General features: G+C 36.4%; 1 protein-coding gene across 4 annotated transcripts in view; it reads left to right on the forward strand.

Annotated features, from left to right (window-relative positions):
- Window positions 1-26,542, forward strand: part of ACSS3 (acyl-CoA synthetase short chain family member 3) — a 212,445-nt gene that overhangs the window by 66,985 nt on the left and 118,918 nt on the right. For all 4 annotated transcript variants that reach the window (XR_003548467.1, XM_027769723.1, XM_006142870.3 and 1 more), the window contains exons 3-5: window positions 11,130-11,318; window positions 15,833-15,967; window positions 21,112-21,252. Coding sequence is in view for 3 of the 4 variants with exons in the window: in XM_027769723.1 (XP_027625524.1) it covers window positions 11,130-11,318; window positions 15,833-15,967; window positions 21,112-21,252 (465 nt within the window). In the remaining variant the exon portion in view is untranslated. The remainder of the gene's footprint in view (window positions 1-11,129; window positions 11,319-15,832; window positions 15,968-21,111; window positions 21,253-26,542) is intronic.

A 26,542-nucleotide genomic window follows, 5' to 3' on the forward strand; every position in this document is an offset into this window, starting at 1 on the left:
AGACAGAGAGACAGAAAGCGAGAAATCACCTCCCAGGGAGAATGGCCACACCGCGATCCATTCTCCTCCATTCTCCTCTCGGGATCTAAACACATGCCTGGCGTGAGTTTAAGCCACTGAGTCCGAGACTCGAACCACAGTCGACTGCATGGGAGTCAAGCGATATAGCCATTACGCCAACTGCTGATCCCTAGGCTGATTGTATTTTTTTTTAATGTGATAACACTGGCTTGAGGATTGGAATATTTACTTTAGAAACACTCTCAGAAACCCACAGAAAGTAATCCGCTGAATTGAGCAATGTTTTAAATATTTATTTTATGACTCTTTAATTGGAATTTGTACTGTATTTCTCTGCATTTTTATGATAGTTACTTTTCTAAGTGATACTTGGGTTCCAATCTAGTCACCAAAGTGCTTAGCACACAATAGAGGTGAAATACAATGCATTGGCAGTGAAAAATAATAAAATCAATATTCTTGCAGTACTTGTAATTATGGGAGGGAAGTAAAATGAATCCTAATGAATACTTATTGGAACTTTTTGTGCTAGAGAAAACCAGATTCAATTAGAGGTATTTAATGTGGAAGAACTGAGCAGTGGGGTGAGCAGTGGAGGGAAAGTAAAGTATCAAACATGAAATTTCCCAAGGGAAAAAGGAGGACTTTGTGAGGATAAGCTGGAGGCAGATAAATATGGGAACTCTAGAGTTTGGTTTCTGTTGGTAAATGGAAGGTGAAGAAAGGGTAGAATAAACATATAATTGAGGCTTATAACTTCTAGAGGTCTGTTTAAACCTCTGAATTCTTCTATAATCCCACAAAATCAAATTTTTAGTTTGTATTTTTAGACACAATACTCATGTAAATACTGTGCTTTTAAATGGTTATGGTGTGGCCTCTAGGTAAGGATCTATTTTGTGTTCACATTTCATTATCGGGGTAGAGTCTTAAGTTTAACCACACAACTCTTCTCTTGCCAAGAGCCTCACCTCTCTTGCATATCGTTTCATCTCACATCCATGGCAACTAGATCTCAATCAATCCATCCTTTAGCATTTACGTTCCTATTAATACATCCAACATGCTGAATCCCGTTGGAGAAAAATCATATAACTCATAATATGAGTTTACTCTAAATTTATGGTCTCCCATGTCCATTGGGATCTTAAATATTTTCTTTAGCTTTCCTTGAATAGATTTCTCTTCTTCCCTTCAAAGGCTGTTTAAATTTTTAGACTTCCCACCTCCACGCCTCAAGCTCCATTCTCTTCTCGGGATCTTGGGCACGCACACAAGCCTGGCGTGAGTTTTAAGCCACCAGGTCCGGGACGCGAACTGCAGTCGACTATGTGGGAGTCCAGCAACATAGCCATTACGCTAATTGCTGGTTCTTTTTCTTTCACTCCTTTTACAATGGAGGCTCATCTTTCGCTGGTTTCACCAAGCCATTCCTTCAACTCCTTTTAGGGTTCTTGTTCTGTTAGCTGCTCTTATACCTGTATTATTGCTCTCTCTTTCTCTTAATACCATGCTTAAATCTTTCTGCTGCTTGCTAGTTTCCTACCTATTTTCCTTCATTCCTATTTTCCTGAATTTCACAATAATTGTCTATATGTGACTCTTCCTTTCTTATCTGAAACTTCTCCAAAATCTTCTAAAGTATGCCACAGCCTCTGAAATGCCTTAGCTGAGATATTTATGCTGTTTTTATTCATTTCAATAGATATGCAATATTTTACTTTGTATCATTATAATGTCTAACCTTTTGAATACTTTGAGAATCTTCTCTCAATTCTACCATATCATCCTGCCCTCATTTTTCTTTTCCTTGCTGATTATTTTATTTAATTTTCCTTCTTTGGTGCTACTTTCTCTCTATCTTCTGCGTTTCTTTCTTTCTTTCTTTCTTTTTTTCCTTTACTTCAGAGATTTGTAAGGGCGTATATGCTCACCAGAGGGGTCGGGGGAGTGAGAAATCACCCTCCAGCGGAGATGGCCTTGCCACAATCCCTTCCCCATTCTCCTCTAAGGATTTTGGGCACACATGCACACAAATCTGATGTGATCTTCAAGCTTCCTGGTCCAGGACACGAACAGCAGTCGACCATGTGAGAGTTCAGTGCCTTAACCACTACACTACCTCCTGCTCCTTCCCCCCCAACCCCAACTGACTTTCTAGGACACCTCTTTTTACTTTACACATTGTCCCTGAGTGGTTGCATCTGCTGTAGTGACCTTTGTTGCCAAATAATTGCTAGTTATTTCCAGTGACAACACTGGTTATTCTCAACTGGTTATCACTAGGCCACACCTTCCTCCTGACACCTAAGTTCACATGTAGGACTGCTGACTAGATCTCTACACTCGTTGTCCCACTGGGCATCTCAAATTTAAACACGTCCAAACCCACCTTTCCACCTGAGATTTTCTAGCTTTGTCAATGCTATCACTTTCTAACCTGTTTCTAAAATCCAAAATCTGAACCTGTTCTTAAACTTCCCTTCCTCTGGTGTCCCTGCATCTATCAATAATCAATTTCTATACATTCTACATTCAATATTCCTCAAATAAGTATATTTATTTTTATCTCCACCGCCACACCTCTTTACACAGCAGTCACTCCGTTTTAAGAATATGGAAAGTGACTACTTCTAAGGAGGACTTAACATTTCTTAATATTACACACTGTTCTTAGGGTAAGTCTAAATAGGGTTTACCAAAGATCTGTATGATAGCTGATATGGAGTCTCTGAAACTTTCCAATCCATGTCTCAATCCTCTTTACTCTGAATTTGTGCTATACCCACTCTGACCTGCCTTTACTTTCTCAGCCAAATGGCATATTCCAAGATGATCAGGGAATTTTAATTAGCTGATCTTTAGTGACTACTATATAGAGATGTTAAAATGGCCAAAAGTAGCGACAGCTCAGGACCAGATGAGTAGTGGTTATGTTGCTGGACTCCCATGTAGACAACTGTGGTTCGAGTCCCGGACTTGGCAGCTTAAAACTCACACTAGGGGGCTGACAGTTAGTGCAGTGGTTAAGGGAGCTGGATTCCCACATGGCCGACTATGGTTCAAGTCCCAGACCTGACAACTTACTTGCTCTCTCACTCTCTCTCTGTCCCTCACTGGTCAAATTGAAAGGAAGAAAGGAAGGATGAAAGGATGGAAGGACCAAAGGATAATTATTTAAAACAAACAAACGAAAAAAAAAAAAAAACAACTCATGCCTGGCATGCTTATGTGTGTGTGTGTGTTCAAAATCCCAAGAGGAGAATGAAGGAGAAGGTTTTGTGGTGTGGCCATCTCCCCTGGAGGGGGGATGATTTCTCACTTTATGTCTCTCTATCTCTCTCTGTCTCTCCAGTGAGTACACGCACCCTATTGCAAACATCTTTCTCAAAAAGATAGTAGAGACAACTCATAAATTATTTTTTGTCTATATATGCTCTTTTTATTACTTTCACTGTAGTCATCAATTACATTTTCCATTCTTTTAGACCTTGACATTTTCCTTGCAGTAGGATTATCTTCTCTGTCAACAGAAGCCTGCTACATAGAACTATCTTTTAAAATTAACAGGATGTTCATCTTAAGATGTGATGAATTTTGATGTTGTATTTGTAAATATGAACAAATAAATACTAGGAAATAGAAGAGCTTATTCCCTGTAAAGACCATGAACACATATGCATAGAGAAATACAGGATTGAACTAATTTTCTGTGAAGTATAGTATAAAAATCACATTTGTCTTCAAAGCACACAGGTTATTGAAATTATGGTTGTTTTTGAGCTTGAATTGAATGAATTAAATCTCCATTTCACTTTGCTTGTGAATACATAGTCTGAAAATGACCAAATATTGATTGAAACTCACACACAAAGAAAATGGAAATGAGAAAAGTGATTATTCTGAGTAATGATATTTACTCTTTCATCTGTAGATAATTATTTGAGAAGAAATGTGCTGGTAAATGTGTTCTATACCACTGTCAGATAACTGTTTTGAACAAAAGATAGCTTTTACAGTTTTTCTTTCAAAACATGATAGAATATAATTCCTAAATATAAAATATATATTCTGTTTTAGGTAAGTAATAATAAATTTTACTCTTGACTTTTAATAGTACATTGTTATCTTTAAAAAAAATGTTTAATTTTATTTATTCATTCATTTATTTAAATTTGACCACAAAGAGACACAGAGAGAGGGAGAAAGAAGCAAAGTGAGAAAGCAAGCTGCCAGGTCTGAGACTTGAACCATGGTCAGCTATGTAGGTGTGTCCAGCACCTTAACCATCACACCACCTGTTGGTGCCCACATTATTATCTTTTGAGGAAAGACTTGTCTTTTAATAACATTAGTGTACTTTCCTGATATTAAGAGGCCTAACTCACAATTAAATTGACTTAGTATCATACTCAAGTGAAATTATCTCAGTAGTCAAATTGTTACAATCTTAAAAGTTACATTCTTAAAAGGTTCTTATATTATTTGAAAATATTTACATTCCTGAAAGATTCTCTCTCAAGTGAGAAAGTTTTCGTATCATTTCAGATCTTAAACGGGTTTAGAATAACTGTTCACAGATACTTACCCAGATGCATAGTTGGCATGTGGCCAAAAGAACCAATGGTTCATTCAAGTTTGAATCATTTCAGTAACCCTCTCTGCACGTGTGTGTATGTGTGTGTGTGTGTGTGTGTGTGTGCGTGTGTGTGTGTTGGGGTTGGGGAGCAGCAGTACATGTGCACGAAGTTGTGATTAACTTCATATTCTTTAAAGTAAAATGCAGATATTTTAGGTTGTCTCTTTCTGTGGGAAGTTGTACATATTTTCAACAATAGGTCACTATTCTCTATTTTAGTAAAGTCCTCAATTATTGTACTTGGTTTTAGCTGTATTTACTGATTAGACTAGAATTTACAATGTAGCATTGCTACAGCTTGAAATTATGCTTTTCCTTGTCAAGTTTTCCACTTATAAACATTTTCTTTGACATATCTGAGGTTTCTCATGTTTGCTGTGATTGTACTACAATTTAGACACTAGTAATATCTTTTATTTTATTTATTCATTGAGAGAGAATGAGAGAAAGTTACTCCCAATCGAATCCTAATGCCATGGTCTATCTCCAAGATCTCCACCAAGAATATCTTTTTTGTACAAGCGTTATTTTCTTTAAATGGGTATACTTGCTATTTGTAAAGCAAGTGTTAGTTTGCTCTACAAGACGTGGTCTTTCATCAGTTTGGACTAATCTTTATATTTGTTCCATGGGCATTTGGTCATATTATCTTCTCACAGAGTGCTTTTGAATGAAGGCTTTCTAGAACAAATACATAAAATTTTGATTCAATTCTTTTTTATTATTTATACAGTTTTTATGTATAATTCTAAAATTTAAAGATTTTATTTATATCAAATACTATGTGTAGTATTTTTATATATCAACGAAATATATGTGTATATCCTTTTACATTATATACATTTTTCTTCTTGCATTTTCTTCTTTTTTATTGTTATTATTATTATTATCATCATCTTGGATTTTTTGACAGACTCCAATTGGTTTTTGGTATAAGGACCAAGCATGTCTTCTTCACTTTTCTATCTGCAGATTTGCCTCAGCGCAAGACACATGACAGATACTAGATAAACTGGATCAATGGCAGGATTATTATTCATTCTAATGGCTTGAAATTAATACCAAAATATCATTTAGATATATAATTTCTAGTGGGAAGAATCAAGCACTATTATATCTAAATAAGTGTATGTATTCCTTTGTTTCCCCAGGCTTTCTTCTCAGCTCAGTTATCCTCGTTCTAGCAGGGTCATATACTCCTTTTGCTGACCATCAATGGGTGGGAGTTGTGTCACCCTTGACAGTCTGAAAATCAATGTTAGTGCCTTGCACAAAACTACCACACTGAGAAATTAAAGCACAGTCCTAGGAATGTGCAAAGATATATATGGATTGGGTAGACAGCACACGATCTAACCTTTTCTTCAGTTGAACAATAATAGGTTATGTGTGATGTATGTTAAAATAGTTTCCATTTAGATAGCCATAGACATTATAAATCTATACTCAAACACCTGTGATAGGATATGTTATTGAAAAAAAAGAATATCTATTCCCTTTCTCTTTGGTAATTTTCTGAGGTTGATTAAAGACAAGGTGATTTCTGAAAATGTAGTATCAAAATGCCATTTGTGTTGAAGTTTAAATAGCACTTCATTTGAGAGATTATGAATTCTTACATAATTTCTAGATTTTTTTCCTTCTCTTTTTTCTTACTATTGCCTACATTTATCTCCAGAATGTTTTAATATTTATTTATTCATTTATTTATGCATCTGAGACAAGACTATTAAATGTTCTGTGCTGGGGCTCCTATATTAACCATTTCTAGGTTTAATATTAAAAAGAAATATTTTAAAATGGAATAGTCTCAGATATTTTCATATTAAATCAATGACCACTTTTTTGCTGTGAACTACCATTTTCTTTTTCATAAGAAAGCTTATTTATTAGATATCTCACCAGAAACATACTTTCTGTAAGATTATCCCATATATATGTGCATGTATATGTGTTATTGTGATTTATTGTTTACGTGTAATCATTGTTCATCTGTGTGTTGTGCAGTATGGTTTTCCCAAGCATGCATGCAGCGTATATTTTTTCCAACATTTACTTTTTATAAAACATGTTTTTGCCTTAGGGTGTATACACTTCCTGGAGACAGAGAGAGACAGAGATAGTGAGAGGGAAAGTGAGAAATCATCTTCCAGGAGGGTATGGTTATGCCCCAATCTCTTCTCCTCCATTCTGCCAATATCTTGGGCATGCATGCACAGGTGCTCAGAGTGATTTTCAAGCCTTCAAGTCCAGGATTCAAACTGTGATAGGTCATGTGGGAGTCCAGTGACATAATTGTTATGCCATGTGCTGGCCCCAGTTTTTTCAACATTAAATATTCTATTATGTTGTGCACATCCTATAGAAGTTCTACAGTGTTTTTTTTTTTTTTTCTTTTTTTGGGGGGGAGAGTGTATGTTGAATTGTCAATAACAGTATTTTACTGTGCTGTGTGTGGTGGTACAGTTTTATAATCTTTTCCACTTGTTTGTATACATTATTTTGATTTAAATTTATAAGTATAATAGAAAAAATTTTACTAGAGTTACTTCTAGCCCTGAAAATTATTGAGAAAGAAATCTTCACGTTGATCATGTAAAGCTTGTCTTTAGAGTAATCCCTGTGTGATTATGATGGTATCAAAACATTTAGGACCAGAAAATGGGAGAGGGTGGAGAGTGGGAGAACTTGGATAATGGCTACAGTAGTGAATTTAAATACGTGGAAGGGGTTGTAGAATAGTATAGCACAGTAAAGAACATTGGTGACAATTTAATAAGTGTTTTCAGATGGTAATTTCAAATGTACATAATACAAAGTAACAATAAATACCAGAGATGGTTAAGTATCTTTATTTCCTTGCTTGATTATTACACACTGTATACACACTTTGAACAACCACACTGTATGCCACAAAGATATACCACTATTGTATAAAAATCAGAAATTACAGTAAAATTTAAAAAAATCTGGAGTAGCTACAACTAAGGCCAAGAAGGACTCCATCTAGTGGTTACACAGATCTGGTGCAGCCTAATTTGACAAAGTTGTTCTGAGCAGGGGTTGATACTCAGATGCCTACAGGGGCCAAAACAGATAATAAAAATGGGAGAAGTTGCAGGGGTAGAGAAAAATTGATTGCTGGTGTAGAGCCCATGTTCTCCATTTTTATAGAACTATTGGTATGTCGTGAGCACATATCATAAAGTAGAAGATATAGAAGGATATATTTTAACACAGAATGGAAAGAAACATACAAACTCTATTATTAGGGGCCCTGGGACTGATGAATTCTACAGAAAAACCACATAACTGTTTCTTGGGTTCAATTCATTGTTGCCATTAAAGAAGATAGGCGCCCTGCTAGACTTTCCAATTTCCCAAGAAAATCTAGAATTCTAAATTTGTATATGAAGCCTACTGTATTTAGTACATAGGCTCATGTTTTAAGAAGCTGTTAGTTCTAATGTAAATACATCTTGGGGTCACATTTGGCCTGCCACCTGCTATTTTCAAAAAAGGTCTTGAAGTTCTTCATCTCAGTTTTTTCAAAGGTCAGAAAAGTCGTGGGCACTTCCAGCAACATTGTGAAGTGAGACTGCACTATAGCGTTGCTGAGTCATTGCTAGATTGGTCTGGGTTGGAGATTATTTTTATTCGACAACAGGCATTGTTGAAGGTGCTGAGGTTACAACTGTAAAAGAGGCAAACTCCTCTTCTTGGTCTCTCAGTGCTCACTTAAATGAGCCACCCAGAAATGGAATCACAGTAGTACGGTCACTTTCAGCAGGGATCAAATACTGAGATGTTTACATGTGACTTTCAGGTGTTTATCTGGGTTCTTGAGCTCCATATAGAATTTAAATTCATGATTTATATTATTTTGGTGTACTTTAATCACTTGTTTTCAGTTACCATGGTACAGAACAGTAAGATATTTTGAGACAGAGAAATCACATTTATATAATACTTTCATTAATTATTGTTTATCATGAATGACTTTTTTTTTTTTTTCTGAGAGGTTTTTGCTATAGGGCCCATGCACTCGCCAGAAAGACAGAGAGAGAGAGAGAGACAGAAAGTTAGAAATCGCCTTTCAGGGAGGATGGCCACACCACAATCCCTTCTCCTCCTTTCTCCTCTCAGGATCTTGGGCATGCATGCACATGCACCCACATGAGTTTAAGCCACCGGGTCCAGGACTCAAACTGCTGTCGACTGCATGGGAGTTCAGCAACATAGCCATTACACTAACTGCCGGTCCCTCATGAATGACTTTTATTAGTTACTGCGGTTAGTCTCTTACTGTGCCTAAAAATGGATAAATTAAAGTTTACCCTAGGTACGTACATATAGGAAAAAAACAGAGTATATGTAAATTCAGTATTATCGGTAACTTCAGGCACCTAAGGAGGTTTTAGGACATGTTTCCTGCAATAAGGGGATGACTACATCTTTCCTGCAACTTTTGGCTGGGCAGCTTAGGAGTTCTCAAAACTTTGCACTCAATTGTAGTTTGCAGTATATGGAAAAATAAAACACAGAGATTTTAAAACATTTTCTTTTGCCAAAGCATTTAACCTTGACCACATCTTTCCTCATCTACACAGAGGAAGTGAACAAATAAGAAAAGGAAAAATGGTCAGGACTCAGGACTCTTTGAACTTGTTCAAAAAGTAGAAGAGACAGTGAAATGAAAGGAACCACAAATAGCTGTGTGGCCTAATTTCTTGTCTCAAGCCTCCTCTGTTCGTTCTCTCCCTCAGTCACCATGAAAGGCAAGCCAGCGTCCTCTCAGTTGCCCACCAGGCCCCTGCAGACCCTTAAGCTCCTTGACCTGACCTGCAACTTCCTTCTCACTTGTTCCTTCTCCAGCCTCCTGGTCTCCTTGCAGTTCCTTGAAGCATCGTGTATAATCCCCAGTTCACCTTTTTACTGCTGTTCCCTCTGCCTGTAATAGTGTATTTGCGGATAATTTTTTATTATCAACTTCTGCATGTCTTGGCTAAAGTGTCACTTCTTAATGAGATCTACCCTATCTCTCAACAAGAATTACAGAATTACATCCACCTCTCTTTTGCTCTACCCCTCTCCCCTACAGAGTTGATAATTTTTTGACAGAATATATAATTTATTTATTATGGTTTATTGTGTTTCCTCAGCCAAAATACAAGTATGAGAATGTAGAGAACTTTTGTCTTGTTTAGTGATCGGACGTATCAGAAAACAGTGTCTGGCATCTAACAGGTACCCATTACATATTTTTCAAGTAAAAGATTGTCAAACTAGTTATTTGCGTCTGAATATAGTCTCCACAGTCTGCAGTCATTTCCCATGAAAAGATTTCTTGGAACAAATTATGTCATGTGTGGGCTTATGTTCTATTTTGCCTTTATCATGAGAAGTGGCAAAAACATGTTAAGAGGAGAGCGAGATTGGTATGTTTGGTCACCAAAACATGTTAGAAGTAAAAAGAAGCATGTGTGTATTTTATCCAAATTTAGAGGGAAATCCCTGCATATAAGTAGCATAAAAATGATAAAAAGTAGTTGAGTTAAGACAGTAGGAAGAGCAAAAACTGTGAGGTCAGAAGACTTGTGATAGTATCTTGGCTGTACACCTACTAGTTATCTGACCTAGGCTAGCTGTTTATGAGCTCTGAGTCTCAGTTATCTTATCTTTAAATGGGAATGACGATACTAGAATCTGTCTTATTGGCCTTGTGAGTATAGAGTGGTAAGTTTTTTCTTCACATGTACTTGTTTCCTTCTCCAGTTAACCCAGTGTGTGTAAATTTGTAATTTTTCTTTTCACTTAATAGATTCAACCTTTAGAATATAAGCTCCACAGGAGCTAGTCTGTGTCTTTCTTTTCTAATGTTGTGTTCCCAACTTTAAATACCATGTTTGGGGACCAGAAAATGGCATAATGGTTATGTCGCTGGACTTCCTTATGGTCAACAATGGTTTGAGTTCTGGACCCGGTGGCTTAAACTCATGCCAGATGCATGTGCATGCGTGCCCAAGTTCCCAACAGGAGAATGGAGGGGAAGGGATTGTGGCATGGCCCTCCCCCCCTGGGGTGTGATTTCTTGCTTTCTATCTCTCTGTCTCTCCAGCGAGTGCACACACCCTATAACAAAATATCTAAATAAATAAATATGTACATAGATACATACCATGTCTGGTATGTAACAATTGCTCAGAAAATATGTTGAAGAATGAATAAGCAAATTTAAACCATGAAATTCATATGACATAGCAATAGTAAGTTGGTTTGTAATCAATTATTGTAATACAGATATATGTTTATTGTCACCATGTAAGTCATTATCATCATCATCAAATATGTATTTTACTCAGACTTCTTTAATCTGTTCCCAGGAGGGTGATCATCTTCTCATGTTATTGCCTTGACTTGGAAGTCTAGTGAAATAATTCAGGATCCTGATTGAATGGTTTCATTATAGGTCTCTAAGCTGGCAGGCGTTTTGGTCAAGCATGGCATCAAGAAAGGTGACACTGTGGTCATCTACATGCCCATGGTCCCACAGGCGATGTATACCATGCTGGCGTGTGCAAGGATAGGAGCCATCCACAGTCTCATCTTTGGGGGATTCGCATCCAAAGAACTAAGTAGTCGCATTGATCATGCAAAGGTAAGTGCTTTATTTGGAGCGATAGCTACCAATATTTATCTATAGCCATATTTATCTGTAGCTTAATCATCTAAGAATGAACTGTACTTGCTAAATCTTCATTTCAACTGGGATACTTAAAATATACCTTTTCTGGGAACTAGCAGTTAGTGTAATGGCTATTTCACTGGACTCCCACGTAGTTGACTGCGGTTCGCGTCCCGGACCCAGTGGCTTAAAACTCACACAGGGTGCGTGTGCGTGCATGCCCAAGATCCCAAGAGGAGAATGGAGAAGGGATTGTGGCGTGACCATCTCCCCTGGAGGGTGATTTCTCGCTTTCTGTCTCTATGTCTCTCTCTGTCTGTATCGCACATTGAATTTTTTGACAATCCTATGTAAAAGATATCATGCTAGGTCCTTTGACACTTAGCAGAGTATCTGGCATATAGTATTTATTTTCAGATGTTAACCATAATTATTTAGTGATTTCAAGCAGAAGTCAGCAATTTTTTTTCTGTGACTACATAGTAAATATATCATGCATTATGGATTCTATAATCTGTCTATGAGCTCTGAGTCTCAGTTATCTTATCTTTAAAGAGCAGTTACTCAAAAGCAGCCTTAGATAACACATAAGCAAATAGGCATGTTTTTATCCCAGTAAAACTTTACAGAAACAGGCTGTGTGCTGGCCCTGGCTCATAAGTACAGGTTTGTAGACTCACTCAAGTTTGCAGCATTTTCTTTCTTTCTTTCTTTCTTTTTTTTGGGGGTGGGGGTGGGGAGAGGGTTTTGCTATAGGGCGTGTGCGCTCCCCAGAAAGACAGAAAGAGACAGAGAGACAGAAAGTGAGAAATCAACCCCCAGGGGGGATGGCCTCACCTCAGTCCCTTCTCCTCCATTCTCCTCTTGGGATCTTGGGCATGCACGCACATGCACCCCGTGTGAGTTTAAGCCACCGGGTCCAGGACTCAAACCATGGTCGGCTACATGGGAGTCCAGCAACATAACCATTATGCCAACTGCTGGTCCCGGAAGGAGCATTTTCTTTTAGTTCAGGTAGCATAAGAGGGTTTCCTAAAGGAAGTAAGATTTGATTTAGATCTTGGCTAGATTCAGCTAGGTAAAGAGAGTGGTGAACATAGTGGAGTACAAAAGGGGATGAAAAAATAAGACTCAAGCACTAGAGACAGAAAAGGATAAAACTTACTCGGAAGGGCAGTGATAGACTGTTGTGAGCGGAGGAGAAAAGGTGAACTTGCAAAGGTAGGTTCTATCTGAATTGGATTGTGTATATTTTGACCAGTCAAAGTTCTTAATAGAATAATGTTTAAATAATGTTAAGAGAAGGCAAGTCTTGCAGTATGACCTGAGTGGTAGAAAGGCTAGATGCTAAAATAAGAGCCTTAGATAGGCCATTTGTGAAGCAATGAACAATGGGAAGAATAACTGTTGGAAGATTAGGGAAGGAAAATCCTTATCAGATAAGAGACAGATAAGAGACAGTTGACATTTAGGCCTTTACAAGCCCAACAGGAAAAGGAATTAACATATGTTCAGGGTCCACTGAATGCCAAGCATAGTGTAGATTTTGCCTTTCTCACTGTATATAGTAATTGATTGATCACTAGAACTAGGGAACTGATTTGTGGAGTATACAGTTGGGTCTTCTTTCTTTTCTTTTTCAAACATGTTGAGTTAGTACTTAGGAAGCAAATCTGGGGGGAAATAACAGTCACTGGCCTCCAAATCAGTTGGAGGTTGGGGACTTCTTTGACGAAGCAACAGACTCCATTATTTTAACTACAGAAATACTGAACACTATTAAGACAGATGCATCATTTCCTTAAAAAAAATTTTTAATAAGATATGGGGAAATGAAAATATTTATAAAATAGGGATTTATGAAATTTATGCTATACCACTTAGGGAGTTTTCATTCCTAATATACACATGTTCAAATGCATAACCTTATTAAGGAATTTAGGCAAAAAATCTATATTATTATGAATAAAGCCACCAGATAATATTCAAAGAGAGAAGATGAAGATTGAGATACAAATTTGAGATATTTGGATAAAATTAATAATTGAAATTTTTGAGATACACATCTGAGATATTTGGATAAAATTAATAATTGAAATGAGGAATGATTTTGACAATATTTTCAAATAAAAGGCTAAAGAAAATATTTTAGTACACAACGATGGGGAAAAAATGTATTCTAACAAGTTAGTCTCAAATAAATTCTCCAATAAAAGTGTGTTGATAGAAATAGGAAAGATTTTTCCAGAGGAAGAGTCTGATTTTGACCTTATTAAGTTATTCATATTAATCACTATACCACCCACCAGTCACTGTACAGACATTCTTACTTTGATATGTAGCTTATTTTTATTTACTCAGAATTTTAATCTTAGGGAAAGTTTTCTAGAACTATTTTCATAAGTATTAGATATAAAAATGTGAATTATATTCATATGTCTGACCTTTAAAAAATAATGAAAACAACCAAGATTCGTTTTTCCTCCCTTTTTTTTTTTTGTAAAAAGCAGTTTAATATGATGAAAAGTGAAAAATTCTGCAATCACACAGCATTGGTTCTCTCTGCCTCCACCTCCTGTAACCTGGGGCTAATTATGTATCTGTACTGGACTCTAAGTTCTATGAATTATAATGATATTCAAAGAGCAGAAAGCATATACTGTATGTGCATATATTTGACACCTTTCCAGATAAACCATATTCTAACCAGAAATGAGAATTCAGGATTAGATGCAATACCTTGGATTGATTATCTGTTTACTGAATATTTAGTGTCTGTTTGCTTTTGACATTTCTATGAAGAAATAATGCACTTAAAATAATTAAAATATGTTTTTATTCCTGCAAATTAATGAGAATTTTGATTCAGTCCTGTATTTATGACAGTTTAAAGTGTGGCAAGCACTGTTCCACATGTAGGCAATAGTACAAAACATGGCAGCTACCTTTGACTTTGAAGAGCTTACTCAGCAGTCATGGAGCTGACTTAACACTTTGTCATCACACATCCGAGGCCTACCCAGAATGTACCAAAGAAGGGAGGTTAATCCAAACTGCAGTCCCCTCTGGGGACACCTTTTGGCCACAGCTGTGCATAACCAGCAGATTGTCAAGTTGTCAGGGAAAGAATAGTGCCAAGTATATCTTCTTTTTTTAGAGAGTGTTTTTGCTATAGGTTGCGTGAACTCACGAGAGACAGAAAGCGAGAAATCACCCCACCAGGAGGAATGGCCATCCCACAGCTACTTTTCCTCCAGTCTCTTCTCAGGATCTTGGACACACATACACATTCGCACATGTGCACATGCGCCCAGTATGAGTTTTAAGCCTCCAGGTCTGGGACTTGATATGAGGTTACCTGTGTGGGAGTCCAGCTATATAACTGTTATGCCATCTGCTGATCTCATGTATCTTAATGACAGGAACAGGTCCAGGCCTTGTGGACTTGAAACTTAAATAATTTGGAGATACTTCAAATAAATACTTTAGAATAGCAATATAATATTTTGTGAACACAAATATATATATTTAGAATAAGAGAGTCATAAAACTATGATTGCAGATTTGGATCCCTTCATTCTGAAACCTGTTTAGGCATTTATAAGTCATGTTTACATAGGAAACCTTAGAAATGCTTTCTAATTGTAACCAGGCTGACCTTTTCCACCTAAAAATTGTGTGTCCCTGTTTCATATAGACCAAATATCTGCACTTATAGCAGAAACTTACAGCAGAAAGATTGGAGGATATGATAGCAGGGAGGGCAACTGCAGCTACTGGAGACAGCACAGGAGGAGGATGGGTAACAGGGAGTAGGAAGGAGGGATCAAGGAAAAAAGACCACACCATTTAATAGATGGAAGATTCATTTGGTATGCTACATGATACACAGTGATTTAATGTATAAAATTTAATTTTAAAAATTAAAAATAAAACATATGTCCATACAAATAAAAAATAGGTATAGTAATGAAAAGTTATCAATGTATGTGGTAATTAATGTCTTTGACCTCACTGATATGCACTGTATTCATGCTGGGAAAAACCTTGTTGTATACTGACTAAAGATGTGCATTAATTAAATGTAAGAAAAAAAAGGAGAAGAGAAAAAGGGGCTTGAGCCTCAGCAACGACCAGCTCTTATAGGAGCATCTACAAGTGAGGGCCCCAAAGTCTGCCTTTCCCTGGCTAATGACAAATTCACCTGGTTTAATGAACTCTTTGAATATATTTTGTGCAGTTCATACTTACGCACAAAAGCTTCATTAAACATGCAGTTTTGAATAGGTAAGTGCTATTTATGTGGAAGTGGTTATGTGGAAGTGGCTTAAAAGTACTTATTGGTCTTTGGGCTATTTATTCAATATAGAATGAAATCATTCAGACATTTCTTTGAAAGTGTTAACCTGCCAGTCTGCACCTGACATATTGTGATTACCTTAATTAGGACTGTTAAAAGTTTCCTCAATTATTTTTTTGTATTACAGCCTAAGGTGGTGGTTACAGCATCATTTGGCATTGAACCTGGAAGGAGAGTGGAATACATACCTCTTTTAGAAGAAGCACTAAGATTAGGACAACACAAACCAGACAAAGTTCTTATTTATAATCGTCCAAATATGGTAATCTTAGTATTGAATTTGGTTTTTGATTATGGGAATGTGCTTAGGATGATTTTAGTTTTGACCATTTGTAAAGAGACACTTGGCTTATGAACTATTAAATATACTACCTGAATGTCATTGTTATATCTGAGGGGGAAAAAAAAAGAGATATAAAATATATTTAACTGGGGCCAGCAGATGGTGTGGTGGTTAAGGGTGCTGGACTCCTACATGGTTAACTATGGTTCAAGTCCCAGACCTGGCAGTTTGCTTTCTCACTTTCCTTCTCTCTCTCTCTTACTCGGTCCATCTCTGTTCAAATTAAAATAAATAAATAAAGTTAAATACATTGTTTCTAAAAAGATATTTAACTGACTATAAGAAACTCGCTTAAAGCAAAAAGATTGAAATGCAAAAATATATACGATAGTAACCAATTTTCTATATGTAATACCGTTATTTTTTTAAAATTATTTTAAACTATAACCATAATAATGCTAACAAACATTTATCGACTACTCATAATATAATGTTTAAGACACTCTACTGTAGATCTTTACTGCTGACTCTGTGATCTTAAGAGGATCACCCTTCTTTCTCCAGCCTTTCTCAGCCAGTCAGGATCCCAAACACATGTGCCAGATGCCTTCAGGTTGACCTAGGAATTGAACACCAAACTTTCATATGACTTCCAGCACTGAGGAGTGTTCCATGATAGCCATGCCACTGCAGCTAGGCCATATTCATTCCTATCTGAAAGAGAAGGAATCCAATGAACTTAAAGTAACTTGTTCAGTTAGTGAATGCCAGGGTCAGGATTTGAATGTGTGCACGCTGACTGCATCCTTAATACCTCAGCTCTCTCTAATCTTAGGGAGGTATGATTGATTGGTATGCAATATACTTTTTGAAAAATTTAGAGAAGTTCTTAGGCCAGAAATAACACCATCTCCAGGAAAACAAAGCATGAATATTCCAAACAGATAAATTATTCTGTGATCCATGAAGGAAGAAAAAGCAGTATAATATATCAGCAAGTACATTTTACAGTAATTTTCTTAGTAACTTTAACCTGATGATCACTTTACTACTAAGCCCAAGAAAGGCTGAATATTTATGGTGGCACCAACTTGACTTTCTAGCAGATTAAAAAAAAAGTTTTTTTTTAGAACAGAAATGACAAGAGTGCAAAGAATCATGTACAATTTTGTGGAACTCTTGAAAAGTTATCTGCAGAAAATACTTAAATGTCAAGATATGAGAGCAGAGAGTGTTAAAGCTATGTCATTCTGGTCACTAGCTAGCAATTCTCATTACCACATTGAATTCTTGGGTAAAGTTTTAGTAGTCTGTGGTTCATGAACTGCTGCACTCAGTGGCTTTAATGTTCTTACTGTCTTGAAGAAAAATTTTAAGTTTCTTTGAGATGACCTCAAGCATATTTTAAACAGGGCTTTGTTGCTGTTTAACTCAAGGAATGTAGAGTCAGCAGTAAAGGCAGCTTTGCTTCAGAGCAAGTGTTTATATGACTATATGGGTGCTGTTCTTACACAAATATGGATTCATATGGCAAGTGTAAAGAATTTCACTTGTGCATGCCCAATGCTAACCACTTCCTAACAGCTTTTCTTACTTAAGTTTCACAAATCAATGAAGTAGATGCAACTAGTAGCCCAATTTTACAGAGGAAGACACTGAGTAACAGAGAGGTCATAGTCCAGAGTTCCAGCTAACAAATGGTGGAGTCAGGATTTGAACTCCAGTAAAGTGATTTTTAACCAAGGAGACCCATGTTTTTTATTTTACAGTAAACATAGCACATATTCACATTGATGAATGATATTCAGATTGTCCTAAGGCAAGTCTCTTTCTTTCCTTTTAATAGAGACCCACTACCAACCCTTTGCCATGTAACTAGCTCACTTTCTCTGCCTCTCTCTTTTTCTCCAGACATGTTATTTTGACATAGATGAGAGCTTTAGCCATCTCTTGTCCCTTGTATTATACCTGTTGTTTAGGCAGTAATTAAGCCCAGTGGATTGGATTTGCTTTCAGTTTGGAGAGACACAAATTATGAAACTCAGTGGTCTGTCTCATTAACTGCGATTGCATTTTTGCCAGAGGAAGTAAAAACTTGGCAGCCACTCCTTTGCCTGAGGCAAGCAATGACACAATCAAAGGAACAGCACATCAGTCACTGCTGGTGCTTTCCCAATAGAGCCCTCCTGTCTCTGTTCCGCAGGTGTCCTCAGGAGACTGGTTCCTTCACTCCCTGCTGATAGCACATTCAAGTCCCATGTATAAAATGATCTGGTATCACATATAACCTATGTATTATACAGCCTCCGCTAACCTATGTATTATATAGCCTCCGCTATACCTTAGATCATCTCTAGATTACTTTAAAAACACAATACAATGAAAACACTATGTAAATACTTGTTATACTGTATTTTCATTTGTATTATTTTTTGTTGTATTTTTTATTCTTTTTTTTGAGAATATTTTTGATCTACATTTTCAGCTGAATCTGTAGATGTAGATCTCACTGATAGAGAGGACTGTCTGTGCTGTTTTTTTAAAAAATTACAACAACTAGGAAAGCCTTGTCTATAAACACAAATGCATATGTAAGAATACAAAATAAACCCAGTCTCAGTGGCCCAGTCGTAAGCATACTGAAACTACAGTGCTGGAAGCCACATGGTCTACTATGAGTTTGGATCCCCATCACTGAAAGCACACTGAGTATGCCAGGATCCTGATGAGCTGGAGGGCCATAGGAAGGGATTGGGGCATGAAGAGATCCTGTTCTGGGAGCCCCTCTCTGTCTTTCTGTCCGTCTTGCTCACTCAAGTATGTGTACCTACTCGCTCATGAATTAGAAAAAGAAATGTTGATCAGATCTTCTTTACATACGCCTGTATTTCTCGATCTGAAAAATAACCATTCATTCATTTCATTAGAGGCCTATAAAAAACCATCCACCTATGGGGCTGGCAGGTGGTGAGGTGGTTAAGGGAGCTGGATTCCCACATGACTGACCATGGTTCGAGTCCTGGACATGGTGGCTTGCTTTCTTTCTTTCCCTTTTTCTCTCTCTCTGGTAAAATTTAAAATAATAATAACAAATGGAATTAAATAAATAAATATTTAAAAAATAATAATTGATCTATATTTTTGTGATCACTCAGCTGACATTTTTATTATGTAGTACAGTGATTATAGTTCTCTGATTGGGATGTCAAAAGTTTGATCATTTCAAATTAATTATTTTTATCTGATGCATAAAAATAAATAGAAGCATGATTTGGTCAGTTAACTGTTTTTAATCTATCTAAATGGCAGAGCGAGTGCCCGTCAGAGTGATCCTGGAGAGGCTACTTGGGCCTAAAACTTCACTTGCCTCAAGGATTCAGATTGTAATCTATAAATGTGTTTATTCATAAAGTCATAGTATATGTGATACTGTGTTGAAGTATTAATTTGTAAATGTACCCACTTAAATCCATGACCTGTTTTTACAATCCTGATTAATGTATTGAGAAACCTGGAAAACAGAAGGGGTTTTTCTTTTGAACTCTCTTAGGTTCTTTGGGCTTAGTTCAGGGATCACACTGGTAAAATAAATGGTTATTTACATTTCTATATGATAGATCTCATTAACTTTCAGTGAGGAGTGTGTAGCCCTGATTAAACCTCTGCTGACATGTTCACCAAATGTGAACTTCCTGTGTTGTCCTGAGTTTAGTAAAGGTTTCAGAAGATAACTGGACATTTAGAGTATTAACTCTACTCAAAAAATGAAGAGGGAGAGCATCAAGAGGAAGAAGAAAGAAGCAAAACATTTAAGGGACATAAAAATGGAAAATTATCCGGTGATGAGAGTGTGTATTATAATATCTTTGACTGAACCAACATGCAGCCTATTCATAATGGGAACATTCATTTGGTATGTTGTGATGATATACAGTGATTGAATGTAAACAAAAAATAAATATAAATTTAAGGAGCAAATACCTAATAAACCAACCAACCAAACAAAAATCCAATGAACAGTAACCCCATTAAAGTAACTTTTCCATGAGTCGTTTCCATACTGTTCACCTTTCTGACCATTTTATTGCCACTGTTTTAAAAGGGATCTGTTTAATTTATGTAAAAGTACATCTCTTTAATTCATGACTCTATTATGATAGTTTGCAGACCAGAGTCTGGTTCTTAGACCACCACTAACCAAAAAAACCCAAACATTTCTACTACATTAATTAAAGTCCTAGAATAAAGAAAACTTGGATAATATTTTATATATGGCATATATGCTTGTTAAACTTCAAAACTGTTTTTTTTGTTATTGAAAAAAAGTTCCCTCATTTGGAAAGGTAGCTGCAGTATTAATCCTAAATGCCCTTGTATAAAGAGAAATTTTAATGAGCTCACATTTTATTGTGAAGATTGTATTTCCAGTGAAGAAGAACTAGGTTATGAAAAACAGAAATTAGTTTATGATGCTAGTAGTATACATTGCTTATGGGAACATGGACCTCTGCTAGTTCAGCAGTGAGTGTTCATGAAAACATAACTGCATCTGATTTAAAGTGTTATGAATATCTAGATTGAATTTCTTTTCTTTGTTTTTTTTGGAGAGGTTTTTGTTATAGGGCATGTATGCTCACCAGAAAGACAGAAAGAGACAGAGACAGAAAGTGAGAAATCACCCCCCAGGGGGGATGGCCACGCTGCTATCCCTTCTCCTCCTTTCTCCTCTTAGGATCTTGGGCACGCATGCACACGTGCCCGGCGTGAGTTAAAGCCACTGGGTCCGGTACTCAAACCGCGGTCGACTACATAGGAGTCCAGCGACATAGCTATTACACTAACTGCTGGTCCCTGTAGATTGAATTTCTTGAGGGCATCCCTCATTTGAGTAAAATGTGTTCTTTTATCAGCTCAGTTACAGCCCATGTCAAACTGCAAGACTTTTTATCAACATGTAACCTATAACCTTGAGATTTTCATTATATGTCCTAAATCTAAAGCATTTAATTTGGATCTGGATTTTCAATTAGCAGCTCAGATTCATATAGATTTTGTTACTCTCTTTTGTCCCCGTGACTTAATATCATTTTAACAGTGCATATTCCTGTGTTTTTGCTGTGTAGGAGGCGGTTCCTTTGACTCCAGGTCGTGATCTTGATTGGGACGAAGAGATGGCGCAAGCCCAGTCACATGACTGTGTTCCTGTTCTTTCAGAACATCCTCTGTATATTCTTTACACATCTGGAACAACAGGATTGCCTAAGGTATGTGTTTTCTGAGGGATAACTCTCTAGCCGTATAATCTTTTGCACTGAGAATATTTGATCACCAAATATTTGAAATGTTTACAGATTGTACCTTGAGGTCTAGAGAGAATTTAAATCTTAAAGAAAATTTGCGCTTAATTCTAAATATAGAAAATATTTTTAGTGTCAAATGTTTTGCCCTAATTACACCTAGCATCACCACAAATACCAACAATATACAATTGCTGTAGTAAATTGCTGAAATGAATAGGTATTAAGTTAATATAATGCGGTTTAATAAAATTTTATAAAAATATATATTTTTTATTTTGAAGAATTTTTTTGAATGAACTTTATTTTTTTCATTTGGCTGGGGATGGGGATAGAGAAAAAGAAAGAGAGAAAGCAAGTTGCCAGTTCCATGACTTGAACTATGGTTGTCTATGTGGGAGTTCAGCGCCCTCAACCACCATACCACCTGCCGGCCCCTATAAAAATATATTTTAAATGATTTTTTTAAACTTGAGACATAGCCTCCATAGAATATAGAATTGATTTTTAGTCTTGAGAAATTCTATTCTTTGTTATAAATGTGAGTTTGAGAATAAGCCTAGATAGTTTAAACAAGAGGCAATTTATCCAGAAGATTGAATTCTTTGATTTACAGCATGGAAGATACTTAAGGATTTTTAAATCTGTTTACTTTAAAGGTATTTTCTCAAAGCAAAGTTAAAATCATCAGTATTTATGTATATGTCAAAAATCAAAAAATATCCCTTTTGCCTGGTAATCTCAAAATAATGCTATTTATTCTCACAACTTTGTAAAGACGTGCAATATCATCTTCCTTATTCTTCTTGATTGAGAGTTTAATATTCACTGGATCATACAATTTTAATGGGATAGAAGAATCTCACACTCTCATCCTTCAGAGTCTATCAATGAATATTAAAGCTACATAGCATTAGAATTCTAAAAATATAATCTTAAAATAATCTGTTAGATTAGATTTTAAAAAGGAAGTTTAAGATATTTCATATAAAACTTACTTGCCCATGAAAAGGAAAATGTTTGGTGGGAGAATATATTCTAAGGATAGAGACTGTTTTATTACATTTTGGTCTTTTATTGTACTTTGTATGTAGTTGATATATAATGCATTTTTACTGAATGCATAAATATATAGCTGCATATACATGAGATTCTTGTGTCATTGTAGAGGTGAAGCCTTAATTATTTTACAGCTCCAGTCATTTGAAAAGTAAATATTTCTTCATATTGAAGACTTTAAGATTTGTTTGTTTAAACAGTTCAAACATTTTGCTTGGCGACAATTCTCTCTACATTTTGCAATTCTGTGTCACATACCAATAACATGAAGTCCACTGAACATTAGGCTATAAAATAAAGATAGAGTCAGCAATGTTATAATCTAATTTTAAGTATCAGTACAAGAGGAAACCTCTGGCCCTGAAAACAGTATAACCTAACCAAATAAAAAATGCCAGAAAAAACCTACTTTAGTTCCTTAAGAGCCTGAAGGAATCTTAGAAAAAACATTTGTGCCACATCTAGACTTTAAATCACTCTGAAATTCACTGTGACCTGGATTAGGATCTGTATGGAAAGTATAGAAGAAAATCTTGTTAGAAATTCAAAGCTGACTCAGCCAGTGTGGAAGAAGTAAAATGAAAGTAATGTATAGAGCATTATCTTTAAAAAGTGATGGTTCAAATAAGCAAGGATCCTACTTACTCCAGATTTTCTCTGGGTCACGACATTATTTCTCAGATTCCTCCTAGTGCCTCAAGCTGAAAATCCTTTCATGAGCACGCCATCCTCATTTCTCTCTCTCTCTCTTTTTCCCATAGAGTGCATGCCCTAGTTGGAGAGAAATAGAGACAGAGAGAGGTAAAATGTGAACTCACCCCCCCTAAAGGGGATGGCCACACCTTACTTCCTTCTCCTGTAGTGTCCTCTTAGGATGTGGAGCATGCACACACATGTTCCAGTGTGATTTTCAAGCTGCTGGGTCTGGGACTCCAACTGCGATCAGCCATGTGGGAGTCCAACACCTTAACCATTACACTACTTGCCGGCCCCTTCCTCATTTTTCCTTTCATTGAATGAAGTAGAGAGTGCTTTAGTTGTTTAGAGATTTCGTTATTTGCTTTGAATTCATATCAATTCAGTGTATGTGTATTGGGTGCTGATTTTGTTCTAATAGGTAAAATGGTGAGTAAACCACAGTTCTCCAGTCTTGAGTGGCTACAATATTTATGAATACAGGTAATGCAACATTGTGATCCCTTTGTTAGGAAAATAGATGACTACACACAGTGGAGGCTAAGAGCTTTTGTTTTTAGGCTATCTAATTCATTTTAAATTTTATTTGGAACAGCACATATGGTAGTGGCGTATCAAACTTGGTTCAAGGTTGGAAGTGAGACCTTGAACTATCAATAGATAACATAAAAGACTGATTTGGAATGTTTACTTAAGTAGAAACATAAGAATATGTCATAGGCCATGAAAACTGATATATATATATAAATATATATATGTATATGTATACATATATATATGTATATGTATATGTGTGTGTATATATATATATATATATATACACACACATATATATATGAGAGGTTTTTGCTATAGGGCATGTGCACTCGCCAGAAAGACAGAGAGAGACAGAGAGACAGAAAGCGAGAAATTATCCTCCTCCCGGGGGGATGGCCACGCCGCAATCCCTTCTCCTCCATTCTCCTCTCGGGATCTTGAGCACACATGCACATGCACCTGGTTTGAGTTTAAGCCACCAGGTCCGGGACTCAAACAGAGGTCGATTACATGAGAGTCCAGCGACATAGCCATTAGGCCAACTGCTGGTCCCTTGTTTTTGTTTTTTAAACATATCGAGTGTGATTAGACTTTGGGACATTAACAGAAAGATGCCCAGTCTGGACTTGAAAGTAAGGATCTGAGCCCAAAGAGGTACATCTGGGGTTGGAGGTAGAATCCTTTCGGTTGTTGATACAGAGGGCTGCTGTTAAATCATGAGTGAGTGGGTTTTGTAAAGTAAGGCATGCAGAATTGCAGGATGAAGTATTCATCTTTCAGCATCCTTCAGTCTTTTCCTTCTAGTGAACTTTAGAATTTAAATTGCTTTGAAATTATTAGGTCATCTGGGGCTAGCAGGTTACATAGTGGTTAGAGGTGCTAAACTCCCACATGGTCGACCACGGTTCAAGTCCCAGACCTGGCAGCTTGTTTTCTCTCTTTCTTTGCCACCCACCCCAAACCCCTCCTGGTCAAATCTAAATAAATAAATAAATAAATAAATTTCTTAAAAAAAGTTATTAGGTCATCAGGAAAGTCATGAAGTATGTATGTTTCCATGTCTTTCTATACAAAAATGCATCATGACTTTTTAAAAATTATTATTAATTAATTTATGTACAATCATTCACTATACATCAATACAGTATATAAAATGAAATTTTCCATCCAATATACATTGCATATTGGCTCAGTTAAGGATATTACCATACATGTTATCATCAACAAATAATTTTCTATTTCTTGCCTCTTATATATTTTGCTTTTTGCTTTGGTCTACCCCTCCCTTGACTCCCCAACTTTCACCCTCTGCCAACTCCTCCTCTTTTCCCACACTGTCTCTGCTTTATATATAGTTGTTTTCCATGGTATTTTTTTTTTCATATTTTATTGATTCACTAAAGATCTTAATTAATTTAAAGACTTTCAATATCAAGCACAGCTAATATATACATATTGAGGAACACATGTCTGACTTTAGGCATAAACCTCAGTGAGTAAAGTGCACATACTATAAAGTAGCACCTTGCTGGGGCTATATAGCTTACTGCAGTCATTAAATAGGCATTAATAGGTATTTTTTCATGTTTTTTTAATTTCAAAAAAAGTTTTAGTTTTAATAGATCAAAATAAAAAATGTTAAGAGAAATTTGCTTACAACTTAAAGCCAGGAAAAAGGTTAGGATTCAGTTCAAATAGTAGGTAGATGGCCCTATCAACAGTTGAAGAGAAGACAAAAATCCTTAAATATGGAAATCAAAGCATCAAAGAAAATCAGTAATGGTTTAGTCTAAAGTAAAAACATTATATTTCACTCGTTCAGACTCACATAATTAATCTCTTTTCTATTGAATTTGCAGAGTTACTGTGGTTTGATCTTTCCATTTAAATTCTGGAAGTTAACATTCAACTCTGGACTTGTCCCCACCATTAGGCTGGCCATTTTCTTGGCTGTTTTTTGTACTATTATTTCTGTGTGTCTGACTTTAGTTTTCCTGGTATAGCACTCCCTTCAGCACATTTTGGAGAGCTAGTCTGATGTTGGTAAATTCTTTCAGGTTTTGTTTATCTGAGTGTTGTCTTTTTTTTTTTCCATATGAAAGATAATCTTGCTGAGTACAATATTCTTGGTTGAAATTGTTTATCCCTTAACACTTTGAATATATGTTCCCATTCTTTCCTTGCTTGCATTGTTTCCTATGAGAGGTCCAACGTTAGGCTGATGGGATATCCTTTGAAAGTAACTTGATGTTTCTTTCTTGCCAATTTTAGTATCTTGTCTCTGTCTGTGGTTTTGTCCAATCTGGCTATGATGTACCTTGGAGAAGATCTTGGATTCACTCTATGTGGGGTCCTTTGTATTTCCTGGCTCTGGATATTTGAATGCCTCTCTAGGTTTGGGAAGTTTTCTTCCAGGATTTCATGGAATGGATTATCAATGCCCTTACTAGTTTCTTCATCTTTTGGGAGACTGATAATCCGGATGTTTGAGCGTTTAATGGTATCTGGTATTATTCATATGTTATTCTAATTTGGGGGGGTATTTTCTCAGTCTTTATGAAATTTTCTAGGTCAGAGGTTCTATTTTCTACAGCTGAGATTCGATTTTCTGTATGATCTAATATGTTTTTGATATTTTCAGTGGAAGTTTTGATTTCCTGTATTATAGCCTTCATCTCCAACAATTCCATTTGGGTCTCTTTTTTTTTTGGAGAGTTTTTTGCTGTAGGGCACACACACTCGCTAGGAAGACAGAGCAAGACAGAGAGACAGAAAATGAGAGATTACCCTCGCCAGGGGGAATGGTCATGCTGCAGTCTCTTCTCCTGCATTCTTCTCTTGGGATTCTGGGCATGCATGTACATGTGTCTGGCATGAGTTTAAGTCACTGGGTCTAGGACTCGAACCACGGTTGACTACATGGGAGTCCAGTGACATAGCCATTACGCCAACTGCTTTTTTATGA

Source organism: Tupaia chinensis, unplaced genomic scaffold (genome assembly GCF_000334495.1).
Source record: "Tupaia chinensis unplaced genomic scaffold, TupChi_1.0 Scaffold000085_1, whole genome shotgun sequence".
In the NCBI taxonomy this organism is placed as follows: domain Eukaryota; kingdom Metazoa; phylum Chordata; class Mammalia; order Scandentia; family Tupaiidae; genus Tupaia; species Tupaia belangeri.